This window comes from Xiphophorus maculatus, chromosome 13 (genome assembly GCF_002775205.1).
Source record: "Xiphophorus maculatus strain JP 163 A chromosome 13, X_maculatus-5.0-male, whole genome shotgun sequence".
Lineage (NCBI taxonomy): Eukaryota > Metazoa > Chordata > Actinopteri > Cyprinodontiformes > Poeciliidae > Xiphophorus > Xiphophorus maculatus.
This window is the reverse complement of record NC_036455.1, coordinates 23444116-23471741: the sequence shown is the minus strand read 5'-3', so window position 1 is coordinate 23471741 and position 27626 is coordinate 23444116. Positions and strand designations below refer to the sequence as shown.

General features: G+C 39.2%; 2 protein-coding genes across 28 annotated transcripts in view; both read left to right on the top strand.

The window, feature by feature from the left end:
• The window catches only part of clasp2 (cytoplasmic linker associated protein 2), a 59888-nt gene extending 57442 nt beyond the window's left edge, over positions 1–2446 (top strand). For all 23 annotated transcript variants that reach the window (XM_023344752.1, XM_023344751.1, XM_023344749.1 and 20 more), the window contains one exon: positions 991–2446. In XM_023344752.1, coding sequence (XP_023200520.1) covers positions 991–1068 — 78 coding nt within the window. In that variant the 3' untranslated portion in view covers positions 1069–2446. The remainder of the gene's footprint in view (positions 1–990) is intronic.
• A 245-nt stretch (positions 2447–2691) lies between these two features.
• Positions 2692–27626, top strand: part of ubp1 (upstream binding protein 1) — a 28141-nt gene continuing 3206 nt past the window's right edge. The window contains exons 1-15 of one of the 5 annotated variants that reach the window (XM_023344762.1): positions 2692–5116; positions 9721–9872; positions 11710–11786; positions 11902–12007; positions 12092–12198; positions 12330–12482; positions 13354–13464; positions 23855–23962; positions 24239–24345; positions 24441–24495; positions 24739–24883; positions 25689–25779; positions 25869–25987; positions 26075–26217; positions 27554–27605. In XM_023344762.1, coding sequence (XP_023200530.1) covers positions 5040–5116; positions 9721–9872; positions 11710–11786; positions 11902–12007; positions 12092–12198; positions 12330–12482; positions 13354–13464; positions 23855–23962; positions 24239–24345; positions 24441–24495; positions 24739–24883; positions 25689–25779; positions 25869–25987; positions 26075–26217; positions 27554–27605 — 1603 coding nt within the window. In that variant the 5' untranslated portion in view covers positions 2692–5039. Of the gene's footprint in view, positions 5117–5165; positions 6831–9720; positions 9873–11709; positions 11787–11901; positions 12008–12091; positions 12199–12329; positions 12483–13353; positions 13465–23854; positions 23963–24238; positions 24346–24440; positions 24496–24738; positions 24884–25688; positions 25780–25868; positions 25988–26074; positions 26218–27553; positions 27606–27626 lie in introns of those variants that run through there. The other 4 variants (XM_023344761.1, XM_005797329.3, XM_023344763.1 and 1 more) reach the window with 4 other exon arrangements.

Sequence of the window (27626 nt, the reverse complement as noted above, 5' to 3'; positions counted from 1 at the left end):
TCCTAATTGAAAATATTCCTGGAATGTAACTTTGATTCTTTTATGCATGTTTGAGAAATCCTTGACTATCCAGTGACCACCGTTCAGGGTAGCCTAGACGCTTGCTCTTACAAAGCACCGCCTATTTCCACAAAGGTCTCCTCAGCTCCTCCAGACTAGCGGCAGCAGCAATTAGCAAACAGCAACTGATATCTGCTAAGCTTATCACACAAACTACTCCTCAGTCCCAACACTCCTAAGAACGGTTGTTTACGACATAAAGGGGGGGCCTTGTTGTGATGACGTGTTGAGAACAGAGTGCAGGAAAGAATAGGAGCTTCTTAAAGAGACAGAGGCGCTAAATTGCAAAGTAAATTTTCTTTTTTTATATTTTATATATATGTATATATATTTCATTTAGCTTAACCAATTCTGATTATTTTTTCTTCAAAATCGCTGGATTTTTGTTTAACGGGATTATTCTACGGCGGCAGCACGGCTATGCATCACATGTAGAAGAAAAGTCTTTTGGCCACCAGCGTTGTCCGCATGTGCGAAATTTCTTTATGTAAACAGTAACATGCAGGGGGTCTATATTTGTAAATATGATTATGATTAAGTCAGTGCCTCACCAGCTATGAACCTCACAGCACGTTGCCGATTTATTTATATATTTATATATATGTATATAATTTTTATAGTAACTGATGGTAACGTAGTTACTTGATTGTGCCATAAAATGGCACCATGTGCCTAGAAAACACATAATGCCGCCCCTTTAATGCAGAACTTGACAACCGGTTTATGTGAGGCTGTCAGAGATCGGTCCACCTCTCTTGCTCATCAGTAGCAGCTGTTTTAGCTTTCTTCCCGACATAAACCTCATGAAGACGTCATACTTTAACAACTTTGGAGTGATAAGATTTTACTTCAGTTTAGCTCATTATTTAAACAGATGTAAGAAGTAAAAAAGGTGATTTTCACCGTTGTTTTTTTTTTTTCTGTTTGCAGCTGAAGCTGTTGAATCTGTACATCAAACGTGCCCAGTCTGGCACCAGTGGCGGCGAACCTTCAGGCGATGGTCTATAGAAGTCGCTCAGTCTCAGAGTGTGACTGCAGAAGTGCAACTGTCCACAGCAAACAAAAAACATCTGCTCCTCAGATCACACCCACACAGACGGAGACCAACGGGGGCAGACTGCTTACATCCACAACAAGACATGGTGTATACACACAAAATAAGTACACAGAGTGCTCATGTTTCCAGCTTCACTGCAAGAGAGAGCGCGTGCAGGAGTTCTCACTGAGTGTCGCCCACCCTGGCCTCAGACTGGACTGAACCCTTAAATCTGGAATAAATAAAAACAGCAGCCGACTTCCGCTCTCATGTTCCACCCGGGTTTCTCACCACTCACTCACTCACTCACTCACCCCAGGATGAAGATGTCGCTTGTCCGTCCTGTCCAACAATGTCCGCTCTCAGAAACAGCTTAACGTCAGTAGGGAGTGATGCATCTGCATGGTTTCATTTTTCCGGGGGTTTAATATTCATAAAACATTGAGATAAACAAACTGTGCTCTTTCCTGTTTCGTTCTTGGACAGTCAGTAACTGGGTCCAGGTCCAGGGAATGTTAACGTACACGGTGTCATAGTTTGGATTATTTTAAGAAATGATGTTTTACTGCAGTGTTGGGTTTTTTTTTGTTTTTTTTAAAATACGTTATAGTTTCTCACACCAAGAATCTACTTTTTTTTTTTTTTTTTCTTTCCAGAAAGGTGCTGACAAACCTCAGAGGTACGACCCACCCCCGCAGCGCACTAACACACACCACAGTACCAATAAAATCCAGACCACGGGAGGGGGTGTTTGGCTATGCATGAAACTAAAGATAAAGAAATAACATTTTATTGCGGTCAGGTTTGCAGTCGAGAATAAAACCGACTGCGGTTTTAAATTAATTTTAACGATGTCCGGCCCTTTCACACGAACCCCTGATGGTTTTCCATTTTTCCAAGCTCACGTTCGATCAGCCCGCTTCTGAGGAAGATGCTGCTTTACACATGAAGTATGACCGGACCTGGCTAATTATCATATAGTGGACATGTATCTATATATGATATTAAGATTGATTATTCAAGAACGGTGTCAGGTAGGAGGAGTTTCCCCCCGGGGGGGGTGCAGGCACGCACCTTCACCCATCCACGTTTTATTTCCTTTTCTCTGTTGCGCGTGCCGTAGTCTTACTGACTCACTGTTTTTTTGTTTTGTTTTTCTCTGCTGAGAAGAAATTTGTAGAAATGTATTATTTACAGATCTGGAAAGAAAACGTCCCGTCTTCTTCACTTTTCTCTTTCCTCTCCATTGTTTTTTTTCCCTCTGTCTTACAACTTTCTAGTTTTCTTTGTGCATTTACAAAAGCTGTGCTCAAAATAAAGTAAAGAACTTGTACAGATCATGATGATAGATATCAGTGGTTTAACGCTTCATATTTTCTTCGCGTTTTTACCCCCTTTCCAGCTCAGTTCAATAATTTCAGGCTTCTTTAATGGGTCACTAGTTGAAGTAGAAGAAAAAAAATATTTAAACTGAGTCTTAAATTACTTTTATAACAGCAAACGTTGCAGTACTTAACATCCTCTTAAAAACACATTTATACATGCCAACAACAAATTTTACCCTTGGACTCTTTCACATTTAAAGCCACTTTTCAAACCAGTTATGAGAAAAATGACTATTTCTTTGCCTGTTTTGTAAAATGTAAGACATATACTTAATTTTAAACTGTTTTTTTTTTCATACAAATATTTTTTTTCTCAAAATTATTCCCAACAACCAAAGTCCACAACAGAGATCTGCACTTAATGAAAAAAAATCATAAGGTGGGAAAGCCTTATTTAAAAAAAAAACTTAATAAAAGATCAAATTAAAGTTAAATCACATTTTCCCGCTTTTGATACACAATGGTAAACTGGATGTTGGACTGTTATATATTTAATAGCCATTAGCAATTAGTTTGCAAAAATATGAAAAGAAAAGAACAAAAAGGAGGAGAGAAGTTTCTTTTTGAATAGTATTGTTAATTTATTATGTGACTGCTCAAATACATATTATTGAATTAAAGATTTCAATATTATGTCAGGAATGGACCTAGACTTTCTCAAATGAATCACTTTGATTGTGAACAGAATAACCAGCGAGGTTCATGTGATTATAGTTGATGGAGAACAATAACCTGGCTTTAATTTACTCCTGTGTAGAAAACAAAGAGAGCAGCAAATCCTGCTGAAAGCTGTGCAAGGCAGAAGGAAATGTGGACAACATGCAGCCGTTAAATATGAAGTAGCCTTGTCCAGGTATCATGTAAAAGATAACATTTAATCCTCCTGCAATATGGCTATTTGAGTAGGTGGTACTGAATTTCAGGTATGCATCTGGTTCGTTCTCTGGGCTGTATATTTAGGAGCCGCTGAAGAGAGCACCAGACTCGGGTCTGACCCGTAAATCTGCTGGACTCCCAGGGAGCTGCTTCCAAACGGCCAAGTCAGTGAACGCATCCCTCAAATCAATCATTATGACTCTCAAAAGTATTCCCACCCATTATGTCTTTCACATTTTGTCATTAAAACCAGCGACTTTCTAATTTCTCATGTGTTGCTTTGTTTTAATGATGCTGTTGGTGAACTAATGTTCTTCAAATCTGTGTAGTAATTGTCCTCAGAAGGAAATAACACTCCTTTCACTCCACAATTATGCACAGCTTTGTGCATCATAAAATTCCAGTAAAATACATTCAAGCTTGTGGTTGCATAAGAAGTAAAAAAGTTTGAAAATGAAAACATTTCTAAGACACTGACTGCACCAATGAGCTTAACCCACAACTTTACTGGTTTATAATTTAACTACAAATTAACTAAGATAGTATTTCCACCTTTATGTACTTGTTGATTTTTTTTAATGTAATCAAAATTATTTGATGCATTTATTTTATTAAAAATACAGAAATAGACATAAAATGCAGTCCACATATCCCAGCTTTTTTTTATGAATCAAACAGCCTCTTATTCTTTCTTACTAAAGATGTGCTGCATCAGCAAAAGCTTTACTTTTCCATTTTTGAACATTTACTTTATAAAGTCTGTTTATTTATTGTTAAAGAAACTTTGCTTTATCCCTAATTTTAGGTTTCAGTACAAAAAAAGCATCAGATATCTACAAGAAAAAAATGCCTTTGTTGCCTTGTTTACAGTGTGTTTTTACGCTTTGATAATTGATAGATTAAGAAATATTTAAAATAAGTTAAGATGTATAAGTATTTCAGAAACATTTTTGTAAAACCATTTAATATTTAGATTAACACAACTTTAAGGCCTATCAGTTTCATTTTTTATGTTCTCTTGTACTATTTTCCATTATGTAACGATTTAAATGTCACTATTTGGCACCTTGCATAGAACCTAACACCTGATTGGTAAATCAGCACAGCAGTTTATTTCCAGACCAATCACCTTATTTATAGCTCAGTTAGTTAGCGCTCTTACTTATATTACCTAATAAATAATTTCCGACGCTTTTAACATATGATTTTACACCTTCAATTAATTATGTATTTCTACTAATTAAAATATTGATTCATTTGTGTTCAATTATCACTTGTTTATTGAATTGAAGGATTTGGGTTCTCGATATAAATCACTTCTGCTGGATCTCCTAAGAAGAGACGCTAATTAAGGGGTGAGGCGGGTCGGGCCCCTCGGTCCAAAATAGCGCCTACAGCCTGCTTGGAAAAAAAAAAAAACCTTTACACCCCGCAACACTTGCGACACAGTCAGGCTCCGGCTGATAATCACTAACCAGGCGGAGCGGAGAAAAGCAAACAGAGATAAACACTAGAAGTCTGTGGCAGAGACGTCGTGTTTTCCCCCCCACTTCTCCTCTTACTGACATGAAAATGAAGCGCTTCGGTTTCGTTTGGATCTTCGTGGTGCCGAGGGCTGAATCGCGTTGATTTACTGCAGAACTGAATCGCACCGGGGCGACAGCAGCTGTTGGGACGCACAAATGTTGTTCTGGCAGTCCTACACCGAAAACTTCCGGGCTCCGGTGCAGAGACATGGAGACAGCAGCAGCTACGCACGGTACCGAGCCGAGTCTGCACTGCTCATATTTTGTTGACAGTTATTACTTTGTAAATATACAGTTTCTCTTGAGAGCTAAACACACGGTGGTGTGCGTTAGTCGAGAAGGAACCGATTCAAGTGATCGGTTCACTTATGTGAACTGAGAGTCGGTGTGTATTTTATACGGTTCCGAACATACGTGTACATTCTGCTTGAATGCGACATTGATTCTTGCACAGTTTGGGATTCGTTGCATTTGTTTCTTCATTTAAACGATGTTTAAAATCTTGATGCATGTTTATAGGTGACGCAGAGATGAATCGTAATTCTACTTGTGCATACTTTATGAACTGGCTAGAATCACTGACCCAGCGAATTTCAAGCATGAACTTTGATGCAAAGACGAATCGTAACACCTTGTCAAAAAATGAAAGAAAAACTAAAAGTTGTAATGGCAGATAAAACAAACACAGACCGATTATTTTTCATGGGGAGAGTGGGTGCAGCGTGTGAGACGGTGAATATTACACATCAAATGTGAGATATTGTTTTATATATTTGTGTGTGAAAATCACTCATACAAGTAATACCAAAACCTGGACTGACTATAATAAATAGTTCCGTAACAGCAAAACAGCCAACTCTTGTTTATAAAATGATCCAAATCGTTCGGATCTCTTGAAAATATTCGGAATTCCCATTGCTAGTGAAACACAATGACGGAAGCTGGGAAGCCTCTGATTGGCTAATGCGTCTGCAGTGGGCACAGAAGACGGCTTGTGATTGGGTGGTTTTCGTCCTGGTATCGTTCCTGAGGCTGGCGGTGGCGACCCAGCAAGAAGCTAGAGTCAGTCTGAACGTCGAGGGAGCCATGTTGATGTCTGTTTTTGTATCAAACGGTACATTTTCGATGGTTAAAGGACTACGTCCGAAAGACGGGAAGCCCGAGCGGTGATTTCCCAACCGCTATGAGAAGAGAGGACCTGGCCGGAACGGTACAGAGCGTGCTAGAAGAGCGCTGGGTTTAGGTCACCGAGCAGCTGATTCAAAGCAAATGAAGTTGATGCTAGTTAGCTTGGTAGCCAGGTAGCAACAGCTGTGCGGACGCTGCGTGGGATGCGGCTTTTGGACTCTTGCAATACAGTTTCTCAGCTTGTTGCATTCTGCTGAACGGGCGCTCGCCAGGCTGTTGGGGAAACATCCGACGAAGCGACGACGAGACTGCTGGGTTAGCTCAGGCTTTATTAAAGATGGCTCTGTAAAGCTAGCTAACGTTAGCATGCTGACGATCAGTCCGCATCTTTCGTCACGACTGTTTGCTAGCTGATGGGGTTCTGACTTATTCTTTCTCTGGGGCAGTTTGCCACTAGTTTGGAGGGAAAACAGCTTCAATAAGCCAAACATAATTATGGTGGTGAATTCAGTCTCCGGGCAAAACTACCTGTTCGCCTTCCCAGCCTGCCGATGAGCAGCTAACGGGCTTAGCAGCAGAACTTTGCTCCGACGGGTGTCTCTCACAAGCTGCAGAGCCCTCTCTCTCGCTCGCTAGCCGAGCCTTTACCTGAATCAAGCTGGCGGCCCTCCGGGTAGAAGCCGAGGACAAGGAGCTGGGGTCCATGGCCTGGGTGCTGAAGATGGACGATGCCACCATCGAGTCGGGGCTGGTGCATGACTTCGATGCTAGCCTGTCTGGCATCGGACAGGAGCTCGGGGCTGGAGCTTACAGCATGAGGTTAGAGACATGCAGGACAAAAACACACATATGCGCACACACACTGTCTGGATGGTGAACCGATAAAGATGTTTGGCTGGGGAGGTGTTGTTGTTCCCTGTTGCATTGGGTGTAATGGTTTCTCTTTGTTTTGAGAACTGCAGCACAGCAGTCACTGCGGGGTGCCACGATCGAGGTCAAACATTAGATTACACAAATTCACAAAACCGTAGACGGAAAAGATCCCGTTTCATGTTGTGAAGAGGGGGCGGTAAACACGTCGGATCAGCTGATCCTGTTCCCCCACGCACAATGGGCTTGTTGCTACAACATATACAGACTTAGTTTCAACTAGGAAGTGCGTGGGGAGACGGTAGTAGCTTTGTTTCTGATGGTATGTGGAAAGCAAAGGGTTTTCTCTGGGTCTGAGCCAGCGGCCTCACTCTGTTTAAATGTTTCTGGGCCCGCATGTGACGGTATGGAACATGCTGTGCACAAGTTTGTGTAAATAAGGGAGGTGCTTATTGTGAACTTTACCTATTTATCGATCCGTGGAGTAATGATTAATGCTTGGAGGGAGGAAGAAGTTATAGTTTCTTTTGTAATGTTTAGCCATTATGGTTCAGAATAAGAATATAAGTATTTCTTGAGAATAAAATGTTGGACGGGCATTAATATTCAGTACAGAAACTTGACTTAAAAAACTTTGGAAGCTAAATGAACAATTTTCTGTAGTTTGCAGAAAATTAACCTGCTAAATTTTCACAGTAATTCATGAATATATCGGATGCATGATCTCATTTACATAAATAATTTACTTTTTTTGATGTTTTGCACACACTTTAAGAAATTGGATTGATTTGAAATTAATAACAAACTGATGTGACAAACCAGAATTACAGAACATTGTCGAGTTCACCGAGTTGATCTTCTCTTAACTACAAACTTTTCTTTTCTGATTGTTTTATGTAAAAAAAAAAAAAAAAGGAACATTTTGTCAACAATCTCCAGCTGTTCATCAAACCTTTCTATTTCTTCCAATTTTCCGATTAGTAAAACGGTCACTGGTGTTACTTCTAACTATTAGCCAGGTATAAAATGTTTTATTAGCATTTGCTAATGCCATTAGTTTAGCAAACAGTAGCTTTAAAAACAGCTGCCTTAATACACTGTAGCATCTCCAGCTCCAGTTGTTGAGTCACTGTCCTGCTACGTTTAGACTCATCTCTGCTCCAGCACAGGGAGTGCAGGGGCTGATTTTCCTCTTCAGCACACAACAAGTTCTGCAGAGCCCCGGTAATGAGCCATTCATCTGATTTAGGTGTGTTTGAGCAGAGATTTATCTAAGTTGCAGGATAGTACCTGTTGAGAGGTGCAGACCTCTGATGCAGGTGATACTGCTTTAGTTTCTCTGTATTTTCTGTTTTGTTGTTGTTCTCAACCAGAAATATTTTTAAGCAAATTTGGCGGGGTAGAGGATTTGGGGATAGTTTTTGTATCCTTCTTTCAGCCAGCTGACTGACTGTTCAGCAACACAAGGGGGACGGAAATTACTACTTACTTATTACAATCAAATCACAAACTAAAGTTCCTCTGGCTGCAGCATCATCACACAAACTTCGGTCACTTTGTTGAAATCCTGGTTAATTTGTGCAGCCAGGTTTGTCTTCTTAGTGTCAACCTGAAATGATTAACACGTGTGCTGGAGTGAATCCTGTCTGCGGAAACATTGCGCGGCAAAGTCAGCATTTACAGTCAATCCATGCATTTTTCCCATGTTTTTTTTTAATTTTATTTTTATTTTAAACTCTCCAGAAGTTGCAAGTGGTATTGCGGTGAAGCACCTGTTCCTTTACTGGGTTTTCACTATGCTCTGAGGTCACTGGGAGGTGTTGATATTTCTGCGTTCAGGGGGCAAGACCTCCAGGGATGAGCGTGTGTTTATCAGACGCCCCTCTCCTCCTCCTCCTCCTCCTGCCTGTTTATCTGTGTGTGACGTTGGTGTGGGTGCCAGTCGCCCCTGAGGGCGAGCGAGTTCACCAGTGCTGAATTCATGGCATGCATCAAAGTGAATTAGTGAAAATAGAGAGTGCGCTATGTGTGATACCCGGGCTGGGTTGGAAGTCAGCAGCTGGTGGGTACAAAATGTTTCAGTGGAAGCCACTCTTCAGGTTTCAGGTGGCCAGTATAGGTCAAAGGGTGGCGGTTTGGACGGCTCAGTAGGGTTACAATAGAACGGTCTGCCATATATTTACACCAAGGAAACAGAAAGTTTAGGCATTCCTGCTTCGCTCATGACTCTGTGAAACATTCCTATACATGGAATGCTTTGCAGTGATGGAGTTAATTTTTCTGTATTTTTCCTGATTTGGACACAGATCCACACACACACACACACACACACGCTCGATTCAGCTAATATTAGTGTTTGTCTGGGTTAACTGAGGACAGGTCGACTGTCTGGATTAGCTGGGAAGTGTGAGAAATAATACGTCAGCATCTTGAGCGGTCTGCGGGTGTTTCTAATCATGTGTCATGCTGAAGCCTCATGCATCTATAATAAGAGACCAGTTTGATCAATGAAGCGCCTTTATCACCCCTAAAATAGGCAGATTTGTTTAATAATTTAATCTTGGAGTTTTATGTGTGGCAAATGTATTTGAGATAAGAATCAAGAGAATCCAGTTTTGACAAATTGAGGCAGAAATCGTTTATGCTTTCCAAATATTATAGCGCTTATGAGGCAATAAAGATAAACACTAGAGAGGAGATAAAAACTCTGCAGCATTAAGACTTGAGTTGAGCTTTATATTGGATTTTATTAAGCTGTGCTTCAGCTCTCCAGATGTCATTTTGTTTGATCTTTTCTGCATCCTGCCGCCTTCCTGATTCATCTGTCTCTGTCTTTCAGCGATGTGCTGGCTCTGCCCATCTTTAAGCAGGAGGACTCCAACCTTCCACCTGAAAGCAAGACCAAAAATCCCCCATTCCAGTATGTGCTGTGCGCCGCCACCTCGCCTGCTGTCAAGCTGCACGACGAGACACTCACATACCTAAACCAAGGTAACAGGATATTTAATTCACTTAAACTACTTAAACTCCAAGTAATGTTGCTCAATTTTAAGAAAACATGCAACTGTGATAAACTGTTGAATATCAAGACAGCTGCATTGATAGAAATTACACCCAATTTTCCTTTTACTTTCTGTTCTTCCATCGTAATGTTAAACTCTTTTTTTTTTCTTCTTCTTCTTTTTTTTGAGTTTTAACAAACTATAGGAGATTTGGGCATGACAGTCAAAATGTAAAGACCTACTTCGCTGTTTGTTTGCTGTCAGTATGATTGCAGCTAAGAATATGGTGCAACATTGAGCTACATAGACTTTTTAATATCTGTAAATTTTATGCATATTGCCTGTAGTTCTTACACGCAAAATTCAGCACTTGAATTAATTCCGACAGAGGAGAAAACTGTTTTTGTAAAATGGAGAGTTCTGGACATTTAGCATGAACGGTCGCATATAAAAATTTATGCACTGGATAATAAATGGGGCAGCACAGGGGAAGCACTGTAGCCTTGCAGCAAGAAGGCGCTAGGATCAACTCCCAACCTGGTGTTTTTCTGCATGGACTTTTATGGCTCTCCTCATGCATTAGTGGATTCTCTCCAGGTACTCTGGCTTTCTCCCACAGTTTAAAAATGTGACTGTAGGGTTGACTGGTTACTCTAAGTTAGTAATGTTCAGTTCTGGTCCTCAGAAGCACAGTCCTTCATGTTTTAGATGTTTCTCTGCTTTAGCACCAGAGGCTTGTTAGGAGCTACTTGGTTACATGGGATTTCCCTCAGGATAAATAAAGTACCTACCCACCCACCCGAGTCAGGTGTCTGGAGGGAAGGATATGCCCAAAACATTCAGGATGTATGACTAGCTTCATCCTAGTTTATTGTTGCATTTGATAAACAGATAGCAATGGTGACCTGCTGTAATAAATGTCAGCTAAATATTTAAGCACTGTGCAGGCTCTCATTGTCTGTAGTACATTTGGTGACATTTGTTGTTTTCAAAGGTAGAGAAGTTGTAAGTCTGCATGTTGCAGGTGATTCATCATGAGTGACACATCATGACGCTCGGGCATTAAACACTTTCAAGTGTGGAGAAGGGAAATTACAATAAACGTTATATTTATTTTAAGAAATCCTTTTGTATTCAATATGCATTTTATAAGCATTTTTAAAATTTTGCTTTTAGATTGTTTTATGCGTTAAGAAACAAAAACTTCTAACTTGACCAGAATCGGGTTAATTGAATTTAATGAAAATTTCCCCCATTTAAATAATTAGAAAATATTTATCTGTACATTAATGGCCAGTTTATTGTTTTTGTAATATAGACTGATAACACAAACAACATGTGTCACATACAGCAAAAATAAACTGCATGTAGCTTCATAATCACTTCATCAGGGTGTTTTTTATATGATGAATGATGTAAACAACGAATTTAATGGCAGCCATTATTCAGCTGATCGTTTACCTAGGAGTGCAGGAAGGAGTCTTATTTGGAATGTAAATTTGTTTGTAAATTCGGCCATGTAAGTTTTTCTCATGTTGCGTTTCTCGTGTTGCCTCTTTTCCATCTCATTGTTAAACCTGAGTGATTTCTTCATTTTATTACGTTGCAGCGCATTGCTGGATAAATAAAAAGTTTCATGAATTATTAAGTGTTTTTATCGCTGCTGGGAACTGTATGGAAGAAATGTACATATACATGTACATATATATAGTATGTATAAGATTGTTACAAAACCAGGATTATTCCAAAACCAGGATGCTATTTATTTTTTTATTTTTTTATCTTTGAAGCACACGCATCAGGTTTCTCTCCTTTTTTCTGTTCAGGCCAATCTTATGAGATCCGCATGTTGGACAACAGGAAAGCAGGGGAGTTGCCAGAGCTCAACAACAAGATGGTGAAGGTGAGAGAGCCGCTGCAGCTAGAGGAGAAACATCTGCTTCTTACATCTTGTGCTCTTCATATCTACATATCTAACATGTGTATGTGTGTGTGTGTGGGGGTGTGTGTGTCTGTAGAGCACAGTACGGGTAGTGTTTCATGACCGGCGGCTGCAGTACACGGAGCACCAGCAGCTGGAGGGCTGGAAGTGGAATCGTCCTGGGGACCGTCTTCTTGACATCGGTAAAGAAGCCTGCAGAGAAATGTTTACTCTCTACCGTCCCGTTTGTGTGTGACGTGCAGCTCAAATATCTCTGTCTGAAACAGATATTCCCATGTCAGTGGGCATTGTTGAGCCCAAGACTCACCCCTCCCAGCTCAATGCTGCAGAGTTTCTGTGGGACATGAACAAAAGAACGTCTGTTTTCGTTCAGGTAACAAAAAAAAAAAACATCCTCGCATTCTCTAACCACACTCGCTCTCCTTTCGCCTGCTGCCACCTGTACTGCTGAATTTCCACATCAAACGGCGTCTCTTGATGATGTCGCCTTGGTTGTGTCTGCAGGTGCACTGCATCAGCACGGAGTTCACTCCCAGGAAGCATGGCGGCGAGAAGGGCGTCCCGTTTAGGATCCAGATCGACACGTTTACCCAGGGAGACGGTGGAGAGTACACAGAGCACCTCCACTCTGCTTCCTGTCAGATTAAAGTTTTTAAGGTACACACTCCGTAAAGTGCCCCTTTACCCATGGTAAAGCAGGGGTGCCCAAACGTTTTGAGACCAAGATCTACTTTTTCTATCACCAGCTGTCTTGAGATCTACCTCTTAACAAAAAGATATAAAAATTGTAAATGAAACTCTATTGACTTATTTTATATGCAAATATATGTCAGTTATAGCAGAAATATTAAAGTCCAAGTTTGTCGTTTATTGAATGTTCAGAAACTACAGCGGCTGTAATGCGCCACAGCAAAGGTAAACAAAGGTAAAATAACCCGAACAGGTGATCAACTCAAAACCACTCGTAACTTTTTACTCTCTCTCTCTCTTTGTCGTGTAAGCACACCCGTTGCCGTGGCAACCGGCTGCGTCCCTCAAGACGAGCAGAGATTATATTAAAAACATAACATTCAGTCCGTTACGATATCAAGTTTTCAGGCTTGATTTTTATTTCTCGATTATTAATAAGCCTCTCATGAACACAGCGGTGGTTGATTGACTAATTTAAACTCCTGCTCTGCTAGTCAGTCGGTCTTTGAGTCGCCTTCTTTTTTTTTGTTAATTGAACCATATCGCACTGAATTGCGCAACACCTTGTTGAAACAATAATTAATTTGAACACGTTTTGTTGATTTATTTTTTTTATTCTTCAATAAAGTTACAAGCGTTTTGGATCTTTGAATATTTTGATAAGCGCATCAGAAGAGGACTCGCTGGTTTCAGCCTCTTGGCGGCGTTCAGTTTGTCTCTTACTGCCGAGATCGACTGAAAACCTTCTGCGATCGACGTATTGAGCACCCCTGTGGTAAAGAGATACATTTAGTTGCTTTTTTATATCAATGTTTCTCCTTGTCTTCTTAATGTTCAGCCAAAGGGGGCGGACCGTAAGCAGAAGACTGACAGGGAGAAGATGGAGAAGCGCACCCCTCAGGAGAAGGAGAAGTACCAACCCTCCTATGATACCACTATCCTATCAGAGGTTAGAATGATTTCCTTTAAAGGCTTATTTTTGCTTTTACACAAAGGAAATGTAGCAATGTAGTTTACAACACAGTTTATTGATGGTACCAGAGCTTTTTCCACTGCATTAACTCCAGCAGAATCACTCCTAGCAATAATCTGAACCAATTATGTGTTAATGGGCAGAACTGCCATTCGTTTTGTTCTGTCCTTTTAAGAGCCTGGATTTTACTCCAGAGAGTCACTGAGGATTCATATCATTACATCACTGTTTGTCTCTGGTAACAAAGGTGTTGTTAAAACCTCTTTGGTAAAAGCGCCAGGGAGGAAACACAGAGCGAAGCGATGTTATCTTTATACAGAGCATTCACTTCTACCCTTCCTGATTGATATTTCATTAATAATCCACCAGACTAACAAATTGAAGCACAGTTTGATTCTTAAGCTTATTAATTATCTTGGCTCACATGCTTAATCCAGCTGCATTGGATTAGGAAAACTGGCTTCTTAAAATAATAGATTAAAACAAACCTTTAAAGTTGCTACGGTTAGTGACAACAACCCCATCTTGACCTGTTGCTGCATAAAGCTTCAATCCACTGGTGATACTTCAAAGAATAACACTGCAGTTTTTCCTGAGCAGCGGGTCAGCGGCCTCTTCTTATATATATAATGTTTAGGCTGCTGCTATAGTTGCGAAAACCACTTCCTGCCTCTAAAAGAAAGCAGTGTGTTATTTGCGTTTGAAGACGGTTTGCAATGACGCAAAAACGGCTTTCTGAAGTAAAGCTGTGGTGCACCGCCTCTTGTTATTCACAACTTTTACTATAGAAACAACAGCCTGAGTTATAAACCTACACAAACACACTGGGACACTAAGGATAATCTCAATAAAAAAGATTTACCCTTAAATCTTAGCAGTTACCTGCTTCATGTTTAAATAAACACCTAGTTGCATCGCAGAGTGAACGGTGAACTGAGCAACAAGCAGGACATCTGCAGATCACTGATTATTTTCTACAGATTATCTTAATAATCCACTAAATAAGAGACAAATAATGTAGCTTTACAGATGTGACATGAGAGAAGGAGGGGGGAAGAAAATCACATGACTTAACAGAGTCCAACATCAGTAGAAATATTTAATATTTTACTTATTTCTAAAACAGCAAACTGCTTGCTGGCTCTGCACCGCTGTAATGCAACGGGAGTCGAAATGGACTCGTGTGATTGGCTTCCAAAGTCTCTCAGTACAGATTCATCAGACAGAAACACGACGACTTGTCATTTGTATTTGACGTGTTGCTTTTTTAACTTTTTTGTTAGAAATTGATACGCATGTTTCAGACAAGAAACAAAAATGTAAATACACACCATCAGCAACAAGTTGGGACTGTAGATTGCTAAAACCTTCAAAGCACAGTTGTAGTAAATTTTAGTATTACCAAGTCTGGACAAGAATGGAGGATAAAATGTAGCAAAATATTTATATTTTCACTCTATTCCCTATGCCATAAATGATTTCCTTCCTTCCTCATGCCTTTGTCCTCTGTGTTGTCTTCTTTGCTTTCCTTCATTCCCTTCTTTTTTTGGTCATCCCTTGTCCACCTGTCTTTCTTTTTCCCTCTCTTTGACTCTCCCCCTTTGCTCCTCCTTCCTTTCTTCCTAATATCCTTTTGTATCTTATAAACTTCTTTATTGGGGCCTGCCATGCAAAGCAATGGCAGGAACCTATTACTCTACACCCAACAAGCGTCTCTTTATTATTATAGTTCTTTATTTTTCTTCCGTAACCGTTAATGCGGCTCATACCGCTGGGTGCACACCTACAAATGAGGTATCAAAACGTGCAGAAAATTCACGCCATTGTTGCTATTACTTTTGGTGGGATTTGGGCTTAACGTGGCGACATAATTCGCAAAAAACTACGAAAAAAACCCCATTATAAGTCAATGGGAAAAATCCTGGAAATACCCTATTTTTGAGGATTTTCTGTGTCGTCACTAATTCACGTAGAAATGCCATTCAAATTTCATTTTGTAGATACGTCTGTGATCTCTTCGAAAGTGAAGACGGCTCGTCGATAACAGTTACGGTTTGTCCACAATTTGCCTCTAAGCGACCCAAAGTTTCTCATTTTTCCTAAAGTTAGAGTGCTTCTCTCGCTGATTAGAGTGAGAGATCAAGACAACTTTTTCAGCCCAAATCATTTTTGAAATCGCCATCACGCCCACAAATATCGCACGATTAGTATCAAAATCGGTCCTGACATTGATACGCCTGTCTGCTCCGGTAAAATGTTTTCGAAATTTATCTAGACCGTACGGTTTTCTGTCACGGTGCTTCAGAGCAAAGTCATGCGACAGGATTTTCTGAGGCTGTCTGAGGCTCTCTCCCATGTATTTGAATAGAATTTCAGATCTGGGCACAACATTTCTTTCTCTCATCACTGTAAATGCTCTGAGTGAGGTACAGATATGAATCTCGGGACTATCGCAGAAGACACATTGAACTGTCATACGCTCGAAACGCTTTTCGAATATGTATTACGGTTCCCGAACAAGAAGGATTTGTTTCCAATGCTTTTTTTCAGTAAAGTGTGTTTGCTCAAACACACTTGTGTGTTTGAGAGCTCACAGCTCAGAGCTCACACCTGCTGAGACCATTATTTGCCATAGCAACGGAACTCAAGAGGCTATTGGCTGCTGATTTGGACTACGAATACGCATCGCTGTAGTTCTATCTATCCTCAGTTGAAACAGATCAGGACTGAGAACTGGCCTTTAGAAGTACTGTTGCTATGGGCTGTATATAACTGATTTAACTCAGTAACTGTTACACATGGGATTAGTTTGGAACTTTAAAATGGAGCATAATAATAATTTCAAAATAAAAGCCTTGAATAGTTTTACATCAGGTAATTGCTGTTTTTGGCTTTATTTGACGTTTTCATCCAAAGCACTGTTACACATGGGATTACTTTGGAACTTTAAAATGGAGAATAATAATAATTGGGGCCTGCCATGCAAAGCAATGGCAGGAACCTATTGCTATTCTCCCAAGAAAAGTTTCTTTATTATTGTTGGGGCCTGCCATGCAAAGCAATGGCAGGAACCTATTACTATTGTCGGAGAGAAGCGTCTCTTTAATATTATTGGGGCCTGCCATGCAAAGCAATGGCAGGAACCTATTACTATTGTCGGAGAGAAGCGTCTCTTTAAGTATTGGGGCCTGCCATGCAAAGCAATGGCAGGAACCTATTACTATTGTCGGAGAGAAGCGTCTCTTTAATATTATTATTATTATTATTATTATAGAACTTTATTTTTCTTCCGTAACCGTTAATGCGGCTCATACCGCTGGGTGCACACCTACAAATGAGGTATCAAAACGTGCAGAAAATTCACGCCATTGGAGCTATTACTTCTGGTGGGATTTGGGCTTAACGTGGCGACATAATTCGCAAAAAACTACGAAAAAAACCCCATTATAACTCAATGGGAAAAATCCTAGAAATACCCTATTTTTGAGGATTTGCTGTGTCGTCACAAATTCACCTAGAAATGCCATTCAAATTTCATTTTGTAGATACGTCTGTGATCTCTTCGAAAGTGAAGACGGCTCATCGATACCAGTTACGGTTTGTCCACAATTTGCCTCTAAGCGACCCAAACTTTCTCATTTTTGCTGAAATTACAGTGACAGCCCATCTCGGTTCATATCTGGGCACAACATTTCTTTCTCTCATCGCTGTAAATGCTCTGAGTGAGGTACAGATATGAATCTCGGGACTATCGCAGAAGACACATTGAACTGTCATACGCTCGAAACGCTTTTCGAATATGTATTACGGTTCCCGAACAAGAAGGATTTGTTTCCAATGCTTTTTTTCAGTAAAGTGTGTTTGCTCAAACACACTTGTGTGTTTGAGAGCTCACAGCTCAGAGCTCACACCTGCTGAGACCATTATTTGCCATAGCAACGGAACTCAAGAGGCTATTGGCTGCTGGTTAGGACTACGAATACGCATCACTGTAGTTCTATCTATCCTCAGTTGAAACAGATCAGGACTGAGAACTGGCCTTTAGAACTACTGCTGCTATGGGCTGTATATAACTGATTTAACTCAGTAACTGTTACACATGGGATTAGTTTGGAACTTTAAAATGGAGCATAATAATAATTTCAAAATAAAAGCCTTGAATATTTTTACATCAGGTAATTGCTGTTTTTGGCTTTATTTGACGTTTTCATCCAAAGCACTGTTACACATGGGATTACTTTGGAACTTTAAAATGGAGAATAATAATAATTTCAAAATAAAAGCCTTGAATATTTTTACATCAGGTAATTGCTTTTTTTGGCCGTATATGACTTTTTCATCCAAAGCAATGTTACACATGGGATTAGTTTGGAACTTTAAAATGGAGAATAATAATTTCAAAATAAAAGCCTTGAATAGTTTTACATCAGGTAATTGCTGTTTTTGGCTTTATTTGACGTTTTCATCCAAAGCACTGTTACACATGGGATTACTTTGGAACTTTAAAATGGAGAATAATAATAATTTCAAAATAAAAGCCTTGAATATTTTTACATCAGGTAATTGCTGTTTTTGGCTTTATATGACTTTTTCATCCAAAGCACTGTTACACATGGGATTAGTTTGGAACTTTAAAATGGAGCATAATAATAATTTCAAAATAAAAGCCTTGAATATTTTTACATCAGGTAATTGCTGTTTTTGGCTTTATATGACTTTTTCATCCAAAGCACTGTTACACATGGGATTAGTTTGGAACTTTAAAATGGAGCATAATAATAATTTCAAAATAAAAGCCTTGAATATTTTTACATCAGGTAATTGCTCTTTTTGGCTTTATTTGACTTTTTCATCCAAAGCACTGTTACACGTGGTATTAGTTTGGCCCTTTGAAATGAAGCATTCTGAAAATTTCAAAATAAAAGCCTTGAATAATTTTACATGACGTAATTGCTCTTTTTGGCTTTATTTGACTTTTTCATCCAAAGCACTGTTACACGTGGTATTAGTTTGGCCCTTTGAAATGAAGCATACTGAAAATTTCAAAATAAAAGCCTTGAATACTTTTACATCAGCTACTTGTGTTTTGAGCATTATATAACTATTTTAACCCAAGGACTATTACGCATGGGATTAGTTTGGCCCTTTGAAATGAAGCATACTGAAACTTCCAAAATAAAAGCCTTGACAACATTTTAAATCGTACCGAAAGGTGCACGTCCGCCTCGCTTAACGTTCTTGCGGTTCTCCGCGTGCCACTGGTGACGTCGCGGCGTTCTTTGGCGTCGACGCCGATTTGTGGCGCGACGACGCCGGGCCCGAACCCCACGGGCGCGCCTTGGCAGGCCCCGGCTAAATTTCTTCCGAAATTTTCTAGTTATTCTTTATTTTTCTTCCGTAACCGTTAATGCGGCTCATACCGCTGGGTGCACACCTACAAATGAGGTATCAAAACGTGCAGAAAATTCACGCCATTGGAGCTATTACTTCTGGTGGGATTTGGGCTTAACGTGGCGACATAATTCGCAAAAAACTACGAAAAAAACCCCATTATAACTCAATGGGAAAAATCCTAGAAATACCCTATTTTTGAGGATTTGCTGTGTCGTCACAAATTCACCTAGAAATGCCATTCAAATTTCATTTTGTAGATACGTCTGTGATCTCTTCGAAAGTGAAGACGGCTCGTCGATACCAGTTACGGTTTGTCCACAATTTGCCTCTAAGCGACCCAAACTTTCTCATTTTTGCTGAAATTACAGTGACAGCCCATCTCGGTTCATATCTGGGCACAACATTTCTTTCTCTCATCGCTGTAAATGCTCTGAGTGAGGTACAGATATGAATCTCGGGACTATCGCAGAAGACACATTGAACTGTCATACGCTCGAAACGCTTTTCGAATATGTATTACGGTTCCCGAACAAGAAGGATTTGTTTCCAATGCTTTTTTTCAGTAAAGTGTGTTTGCTCAAACACACTTGTGTGTTTGAGAGCTCACAGCTCAGAGCTCACACCTGCTGAGACCATTATTTGCCATAGCAACGGAACTCAAGAGGCTATTGGCTGCTGATTTGGACTACGAATACGCATCACTGTAGTTCTATCTATCCTCAGTTGAAACAGATCAGGACTGAGAACTGGCCTTTAGAACTACTGCTGCTATGGGCTGTATATAACTGATTTAACTCAGTAACTGTTACACATGGGATTAGTTTGGAACTTTAAAATGGAGCATAATAATAATTTCAAAATAAAAGCCTTGAATAGTTTTACATCAGGTAATTGCTGTTTTTGGCTTTATTTGACGTTTTCATCCAAAGCACTGTTACACATGGGATTACTTTGGAACTTTAAAATGGAGAATAATAATAATTTCAAAATAAAAGCCTTGAATATTTTTACATCAGGTAATTGCTTTTTTTGGCCGTATATGACTTTTTCATCCGAAGCAATGTTACACATGGGATTAGTTCGGAACTTTAAAATGGAGCATAATAATAATTTCAAAATAAAAGCCTTGAATATTTTTACATCAGGTAATTGCTGTTTTTGGCTTTATGTGACTTTTTCATCCAAAGCACTGTTACACGTGGTATTAGTTTGGCCCTTTAAAATGAAGCTTAACAAAAATTTCAAAATAAAAGCCTTGAATATTTTTACATGACGTAATTGCTCTTTTTGGCTTTATTTGACTTTTTCATCCAAAGCACTCTTACACGTGGTATTAGTTCAGAACTTTAAAATGAAGCATACTGAAAATTTCAAAATAAAAGCCTTGAATATTTTACATGAAGTAATTGCTCTTTTTGGCCGTATATGACTTTTTCATCCAAAGCAATGTTACACATGGGATTAGTTCGGAACTTTAAAATGGAGCATAATAATAATTTCAAAATAAAAGCCTTGAATGTTGTTACATCAGGTAATTGCTGTTTTTGGCTTTATGTGACTTTTTCATCCAAAGCAATGTTACACGTGGTATTAGTTCGGAACTTTAAAATGGAGCATAATAATAATTTCAAAATAAAAGCCTTGAATATTTTTACATCATGCAATTGCTGTTTTTGTCTTTGTATGACTTTTTCATCCAAAGCACTGTTACACATGTGATTAGTTCGGAACTTTAAAATTAAGCATAATAATAATTTCAAAATAAAAACCTTGAATATTTTTACATCAGGTCATTGCTCTTTTTGGCTTTGTATGACTTTTTCATCCAAAGCACTGTTACACATGGGATTCGTTCGGAACTTTAAAATGGAGCATAATAATAATTTCAAAATAAAAGCCTTGAATATTTTTACATCATGTAATTGCGGTTTTTGGCTTTATGTGACATTTTTATCCAAAGCACTGTTACACAATGGAATAGTTTGGCCCTCTGAAATGAAGCATACTGAAAATTTCAAAATAAAAGCCTTGAATATTTTTACATCATGTAATTGCTCTTTTTGGCCGTATATGACTTTTTCATCCAAAGCACTGTTACACATGGGATTAGTTTGGAACTTTGAAATGGAGCATAATAATAATTTCAAAATAAAAGCCTTGAATATTTTTACATCATGTAATTGCTGTTTTCAGCATTATATAACTATTTTAACCCAAGGACTATTACGCATGGGATTAGTTTGGCCCTTTGAAATGAAGTTTAACAAAACTTCCAAAATAAAAGCCTTGAGAAAATTTTAAATCGTACCGAATGGTGCACGTCCGCCTCGCTTAACGTTCTTGCGGTTCTCCGCGTGCCACTGATCACGTCGCGGCGTTCTTTGGCGTCGACGCCGATTTGTGGCGTGACGACGCCGGGCCCAAAACCCCACGGGCGCGCCTTGGCAGGCCCCGGCTAAATTTCTTCCGAAATTTTCTAGTTATTATTATTATTATAGAACTTTATTTTTCTTCCGTAACCGTTAATGCGGCTCGTACCGCTGGGTGCACACCTACAAATGAGGTATCAAATCGTGCAGAAAATTCACGCCATTGGAGCTATTACTTCTGGTGGGATTTGGGGTAAACGTGGCGACATAATTCGCAAAAAACTACGAAAAAAACCCCATTATAACTCAATGGGAAAAATCCTAGAAATACCCTATTTTTGAGGATTTGCTGTGTCGTCACAAATTCACCTAGAAATGCCATTCAAATTTCATTTTGTAGATACGTCTGTGATCTCTTCGAAAGTGAAGACGGCTCGTCGATACCAGTTATGGTTTGTCCACAATTTGCCTCTAAGCGACCCAAAGTTTCTCATTTTTGCTCATATTAGAGTGACAGCCGACCTCGGATCAGATATGGGCACAACATTTCTTTCTCTCATCACTGTAAATGCTCTGAGTGAGGTACAGATATGAATCTCGGGACTATCGCAGAAGACACATTGAACTGTCATACGCTTAAAACGCTTTTCGAATATGTATTACGGTTCCCGAACAAGAAGGATTTGTTTCCAATGCTTTTTTTCAGTAAAGTGTGTTTGCTCAAACACACTTGTGTGTTTGAGAGCTCACAGCTCAGAGCTCACACCTGCTGAGACCATTATTTGCCATAGCAACGGAACTCAAGAGGCTATTGGCTGCTGGTTAGGACTACGAATACGCATCACTGTAGTTCTATCTATCCTCAGTTGAAACAGATCAGGACTGAGAACTGGCCTTTAGAACTACTGCTGCTATGGGCTGTATATAACTGATTTAACTCAGTAACTGTTACACATGGGATTAGTTTGGAACTTTAAAATGGAGCATAATAATAATTTCAAAATAAAAGCCTTGAATATTTTTACATCAGGTAATTGCTGTTTTTGGCTTTATTTGACGTTTTCATCCAAAGCACTGTTACACATGGGATTACTTTGGAACTTTAAAATGGAGAATAATAATAATTTCAAAATAAAAGCCTTGAATAATTTTACATCAGGTAATTGCTTTTTTTGGCCGTATATGACTTTTTCATCCAAAGCAATGTTACACATGGGATTAGTTTGGAACTTTAAAATGGAGAATAATAATTTCAAAATAAAAGCCTTGAATAGTTTTACATCAGGTAATTGCTGTTTTTGGCTTTATTTGACGTTTTCATCCAAAGCACTGTTACACATGGGATTACTTTGGAACTTTAAAATGGAGAATAATAATAATTTCAAAATAAAAGCCTTGAATATTTTTACATCAGGTAATTGCTGTTTTTGGCTTTATATGACTTTTTCATCCAAAGCACTGTTACACATGGGATTAGTTTGGAACTTTAAAATGGAGCATAATAATAATTTCAAAATAAAAGCCTTGAATATTTTTACATCAGGTAATTGCTGTTTTTGGCTTTATATGACTTTTTCATCCAAAGCACTGTTACACATGGGATTAGTTTGGAACTTTAAAATGGAGCATAATAATAATTTCAAAATAAAAGCCTTGAATATTTTTACATCAGGTAATTGCTCTTTTTGGCTTTATTTGACTTTTTCATCCAAAGCACTGTTACACGTGGTATTAGTTTGGCCCTTTGAAATGAAGCATTCTGAAAATTTCAAAATAAAAGCCTTGAATAATTTTACATGACGTAATTGCTCTTTTTGGCTTTATTTGACTTTTTCATCCAAAGCACTGTTACACGTGGTATTAGTTTGGCCCTTTGAAATGAAGCATACTGAAAATTTCAAAATAAAAGCCTTGAATATTTTTTACATCAGCTACTTGTGTTTTGAGCATTATATAACTATTTTAACCCAAGGACTATTACGCATGGGATTAGTTTGGCCCTTTGAAATGAAGTTTAACAAAACTTCCAAAATAAAAGCCTTGACAACATTTTAAATCGTACCGAACGGTGCACGTCCGCCTCGCTTAACGTTCTTGCGGTTCTCCGCGTGCCACTGCTTACGTCGCGGCGTTCTTTGGCGTCGACGCCGATTTGTGGCGCGACGATGCCGGGCCCGAACTCCACGGCCGCGCCTTGGCAGGCCCCGGCTAAATTTCTTCCGAAATTTTTTTCTCTTCAGTCTCCTTCCATTCTTGCTTATCCTTTTTCTCACTTGCTTGTATCCTAGTTTCCTTCCTTTCTTGTCTTTCCTTCAGTCCTTCCTCTCTTTGTTTCTTTTTCTTCCTCGTTTCTTTCCTTTCTTGCTTGTCCTTCCTTCCATAAAATTTTCTATTTTAACCTGGGCATAAAGAACTCACAACTTTGAAGAAAAGTCTGGAGTTTTTACATGAATAATGTGTAGGAAACCTAAGAATATGGAGCCAAAAATCTTTTAGGGTTTTTTGGACTTTTCTTTTGGTAATAAGTGAGAAGTCCCCGATCTGTCTGTGTGTGTTGGTGTGAGTCACAGGCTGGCTAACCTCTGCTGTGTGTCTGAATGCAGACGAGGCTTGAACCCATCATAGAAGATTCGGGTGACCATGAGCTGAAAAAGTCCAGCAAGCGGACACTTCCCGCTGATTGTGGCGACTCCTTGGCCAAGAGAGGCAGTGTAAGCACCCTGCTCTCCACTCCCGCTCCTTCCTCGTCCTGCTACCTATTCTCTGTCTCCATTTCAAACCAGTAAACATTCAACTGGTGTGATTGGGATAGTGCAATGCTACTTGTTTGTAATTCGGAGGAGTGGGGATGGTGCAAAGCTAAATTCCCAGTATATACACTTACTTTTCCACACACTTTTCTTAGATGTACTTATAGTTTCACTTATTTTATTACTGTTATTAGTGTGTAATCACTGCAGTATTAACACGTGTGTGTCTCTGCTCAGTGCTCCCCGTGGCCAGACGCCGCCTACACCAGCACCAGCCAGGCAGCTACCCCCTCCTTCACCTCCACCCCACTTTCCACCTACACAACCTCTTCTGTGCTGGACAGGTACTTTAGTTTATTATTTAGTGAATTCATTCATTTTCATGGTCGCATTGAAAAGTCCTTCATGTTGATCTTTTAATTACTTTTTTGTTTTCCAGTGACTCGTCCTCACCCAATCACCAAGCAGATACTGGTGGCCAAGTCAACTCAGAGGTTAGTATCTAGTTGTGTTTCTGCTCCAAGTGGATGAGCTGGGGCCTGTCCTGGCTGATTTGGTCACAATTAGTCCTAAAACTAACCATTATTTTAGCAATCAATTATTCTATTGATTATTCTGACAATTAATTTGATTTTTATGGGTTATGAGCATAAAGGATAATGCAAGTGGTCAGATTATTATTGCTTTATTTAGTCAAATGTTGATGAATAAATTTGGCATTATGATTGCTTTGACAGAAAGTTGAACTCAATGTTGTCGCGACTGAAGTCGTTGTCTCGTCTGTGCAGCAGCTGAGCCCTGCTGCCTCCATACAGGATGCTCAGAAGTGGCTGTTGAAGAACCGCTTCAGTTCCTACACTAGACTCTTCTCTCATTTCTCAGGTAGGTACACATTTTTTTTTAATCTTTTGTTGGTTCTAGTGGCCTTTATTTGATTGTGAATTGACCGGAAAGTGGATAGTGAGAGAAGGGGGAAGACATCCAGCAAAGGTCACCAGGCTGGGATTCGAACCTGCGACGGCCGCGTATGTGGATTGTGCTTAACCACTGCACCACCACAGCACCCCTCATACACATTAGATTTGGTGGATTAGAAGTTTTTGGCGATGGGCTCCTTGGTCATGTTTTGGAGGTATTTCCAGTCCACCAGGACTTGACTCAAGAAAACAACATTGAGCTATTTGATTGAAATAAAAGTTGGCTTATATTTTATATGTTAGTTATTGAAATTGGGTGAATTTTTTTTGTGAAATTAGTGTTTTGTAGTCGGACCAGTCAGGTGTTCACGGTGTGTGTGAGAGAAACATTTCTAAATATAAAATGTTGTTAGATTTTAGTTTGCCTTGTTCCTGCTGTAAAATGCAGAATACTATCACAAGACATTAATAATAGTAACTGATGATATAAGGGTGAATTGAAACTGGAAATAAAAATAAAACAACACAAATGAACTAAAAAAAGACGAGGTGTGGTGCTGGAAAAGTTTGAAAACATACCTTCAAATTGTTACAGTTCTTGAATTTCACTTTAAGAGTGTACATATTATTTGAGTTTCCACCTAAAGGATCCAGAATAAAAGTCTTATAAGTTTTATTTCTGTAATCAGATGCCCTGCCGTGTAAATATTAGAGCCACTAGAACCATTGGAGCAAGACCTCAACAAGTCTCTTACTTTGTCCTGTCACAGGTTCTGATTTATTGAAGTTAACCCGGGACGACCTGGTCCAGATTTGTGGGCCGGCAGATGGGATCAGACTCTTCAATGCTCTCAAATCCAGGTGCGAAAAGTGTCTGGTGTAAGAAGAAAAACACTGAGCGAGAGCCTGTCTATGTGGCTGTGTGAGTAAACTGTCCCCTCTTGTTGCAGGTCAGTGCGTCCCAGAATGACGGTGTATGTCTGTCAGGAGTCTCCACAAGGGAGCCCCCTGCTGGAGAGACACTGCACAATAGAAAATGGAGAACACCGGAGCTCTGCTAGTTTACATGGTGAACAAAAGGTTCCTTGATACTAGTGGAGTACTGAAACGTGTTTGCACAAGTCTTTAACACCATCACTGTTCTGTGTCCCGTTAGTATACCATGCTCTGTACTTAGAGGAGCTCACAGCTGCAGAACTCATCCGTAAGATTGCATCCGTGTGCGACATTCCTTTGGGAAGGATCCACCAGGTGTACAGGCAGGGTCCGACAGGCATACACATCCTACTAAGCGACCAGGTATCGGCATGCACACACCACTCCCTTTAACCACATCATCATCTAAAAACAGGCAATTTAATTATAGTGGAAAACTACATCTGTTTCACTGATCAGGTTGTGAACTATTTTTGCAAAAATATTCACATCCCTTGTTCACAAATGAGAAAATGATGCATTCTTTTTTTTAATCAGTGTTTCCCATTAAAAATATGAAAATTGTTCCCTTTTATGCCAATACCTCTAAATACAATCTCGTGCACCATAATGAAAACCTATCAAGACATGTCAAATCACCTGAAGTCACTGAGTCAAGAGAATCTGTTGTTTGGAAATCTGTTGCGCTGCATTTTATCCATCTTTTAACTTGCAACAGGAATGCGCTCAACTCAGGTGCAACATCATTCCCAGCCTCAAAATACTCATCTATATCCCTCTAATCTGTTTTTGTTTCCCATGTAAAGAGCAGTTGACGCAGTTCCACTTATAATCTCATCATTGGCACAATCTCCTAATCAAGTTGACTATTTAAAAAGTATGTTTCAAAAATGTACCTTCAGCTTTCTACCGGAAGGAATTGTTTTACCAGCGTGGAAGTCTGAAAAGGCAAACGAGTCTGTAGTGATGATTGCAAAGGAGAAACATAAAGTAGAAGTAAACATGTTGAAACTGAAAGTGATTTTATTTTTTTTTTAAAAAACAGGAAATTCTCTACAAAGAAAAGGAGGAGATATTCATGGGTTGTAAATGATTAACTGTGACTAAACTAATTAAAGATGGATGAAAAAAGTTGGATTTTGTCCAGTTTTGCCCAAACCTGACATCAACGTTAAAGTGAGCTGCAGTAGAGCAGGAATTGATTGGATTAGGTGATGTAGACAATGAATTACAAATTTTCTTACAACAAAAAAATTTACGTTTCTTTTTTGTTACCCAGAGAAAGATTTGACTATAAAACTGAGACAGTTTTTGCCTGAATGCTTCACTTCGCCTGTAAACTAAAACAGCTGAAGGATTATTTTACTGTGAGGATTACAGATTAAAAAAAAATTAAATATAAACTTAAATGACATACATTTAATTATGTATGTTAAATATTAAATATTTCACAAATGACAGATTTTCTTAAGCTAGGTTCATGTTGTGCTGATTTGAATGTGTAAACTGAAGAGAGAAATAAACGCTGCTGCTTTTTGAACAACAAATCTCTCTGATTTGAATCTTATTTATACTCTACTGTTTTTGCATTACCAGATTGACTCTGATGTTACTTCTACAACACCAGGAAATCATATTTTGAGAATCTTGGCAGATATATTGAACAAAATTCAACATTTATCCTCATTTGTTCTCTTAGATGGTTTACAACTTGTCTGACGAGAGCTGTTTTTTGATCAGCACTGTCAAAGGTAAGCACATGATTCCAAAAT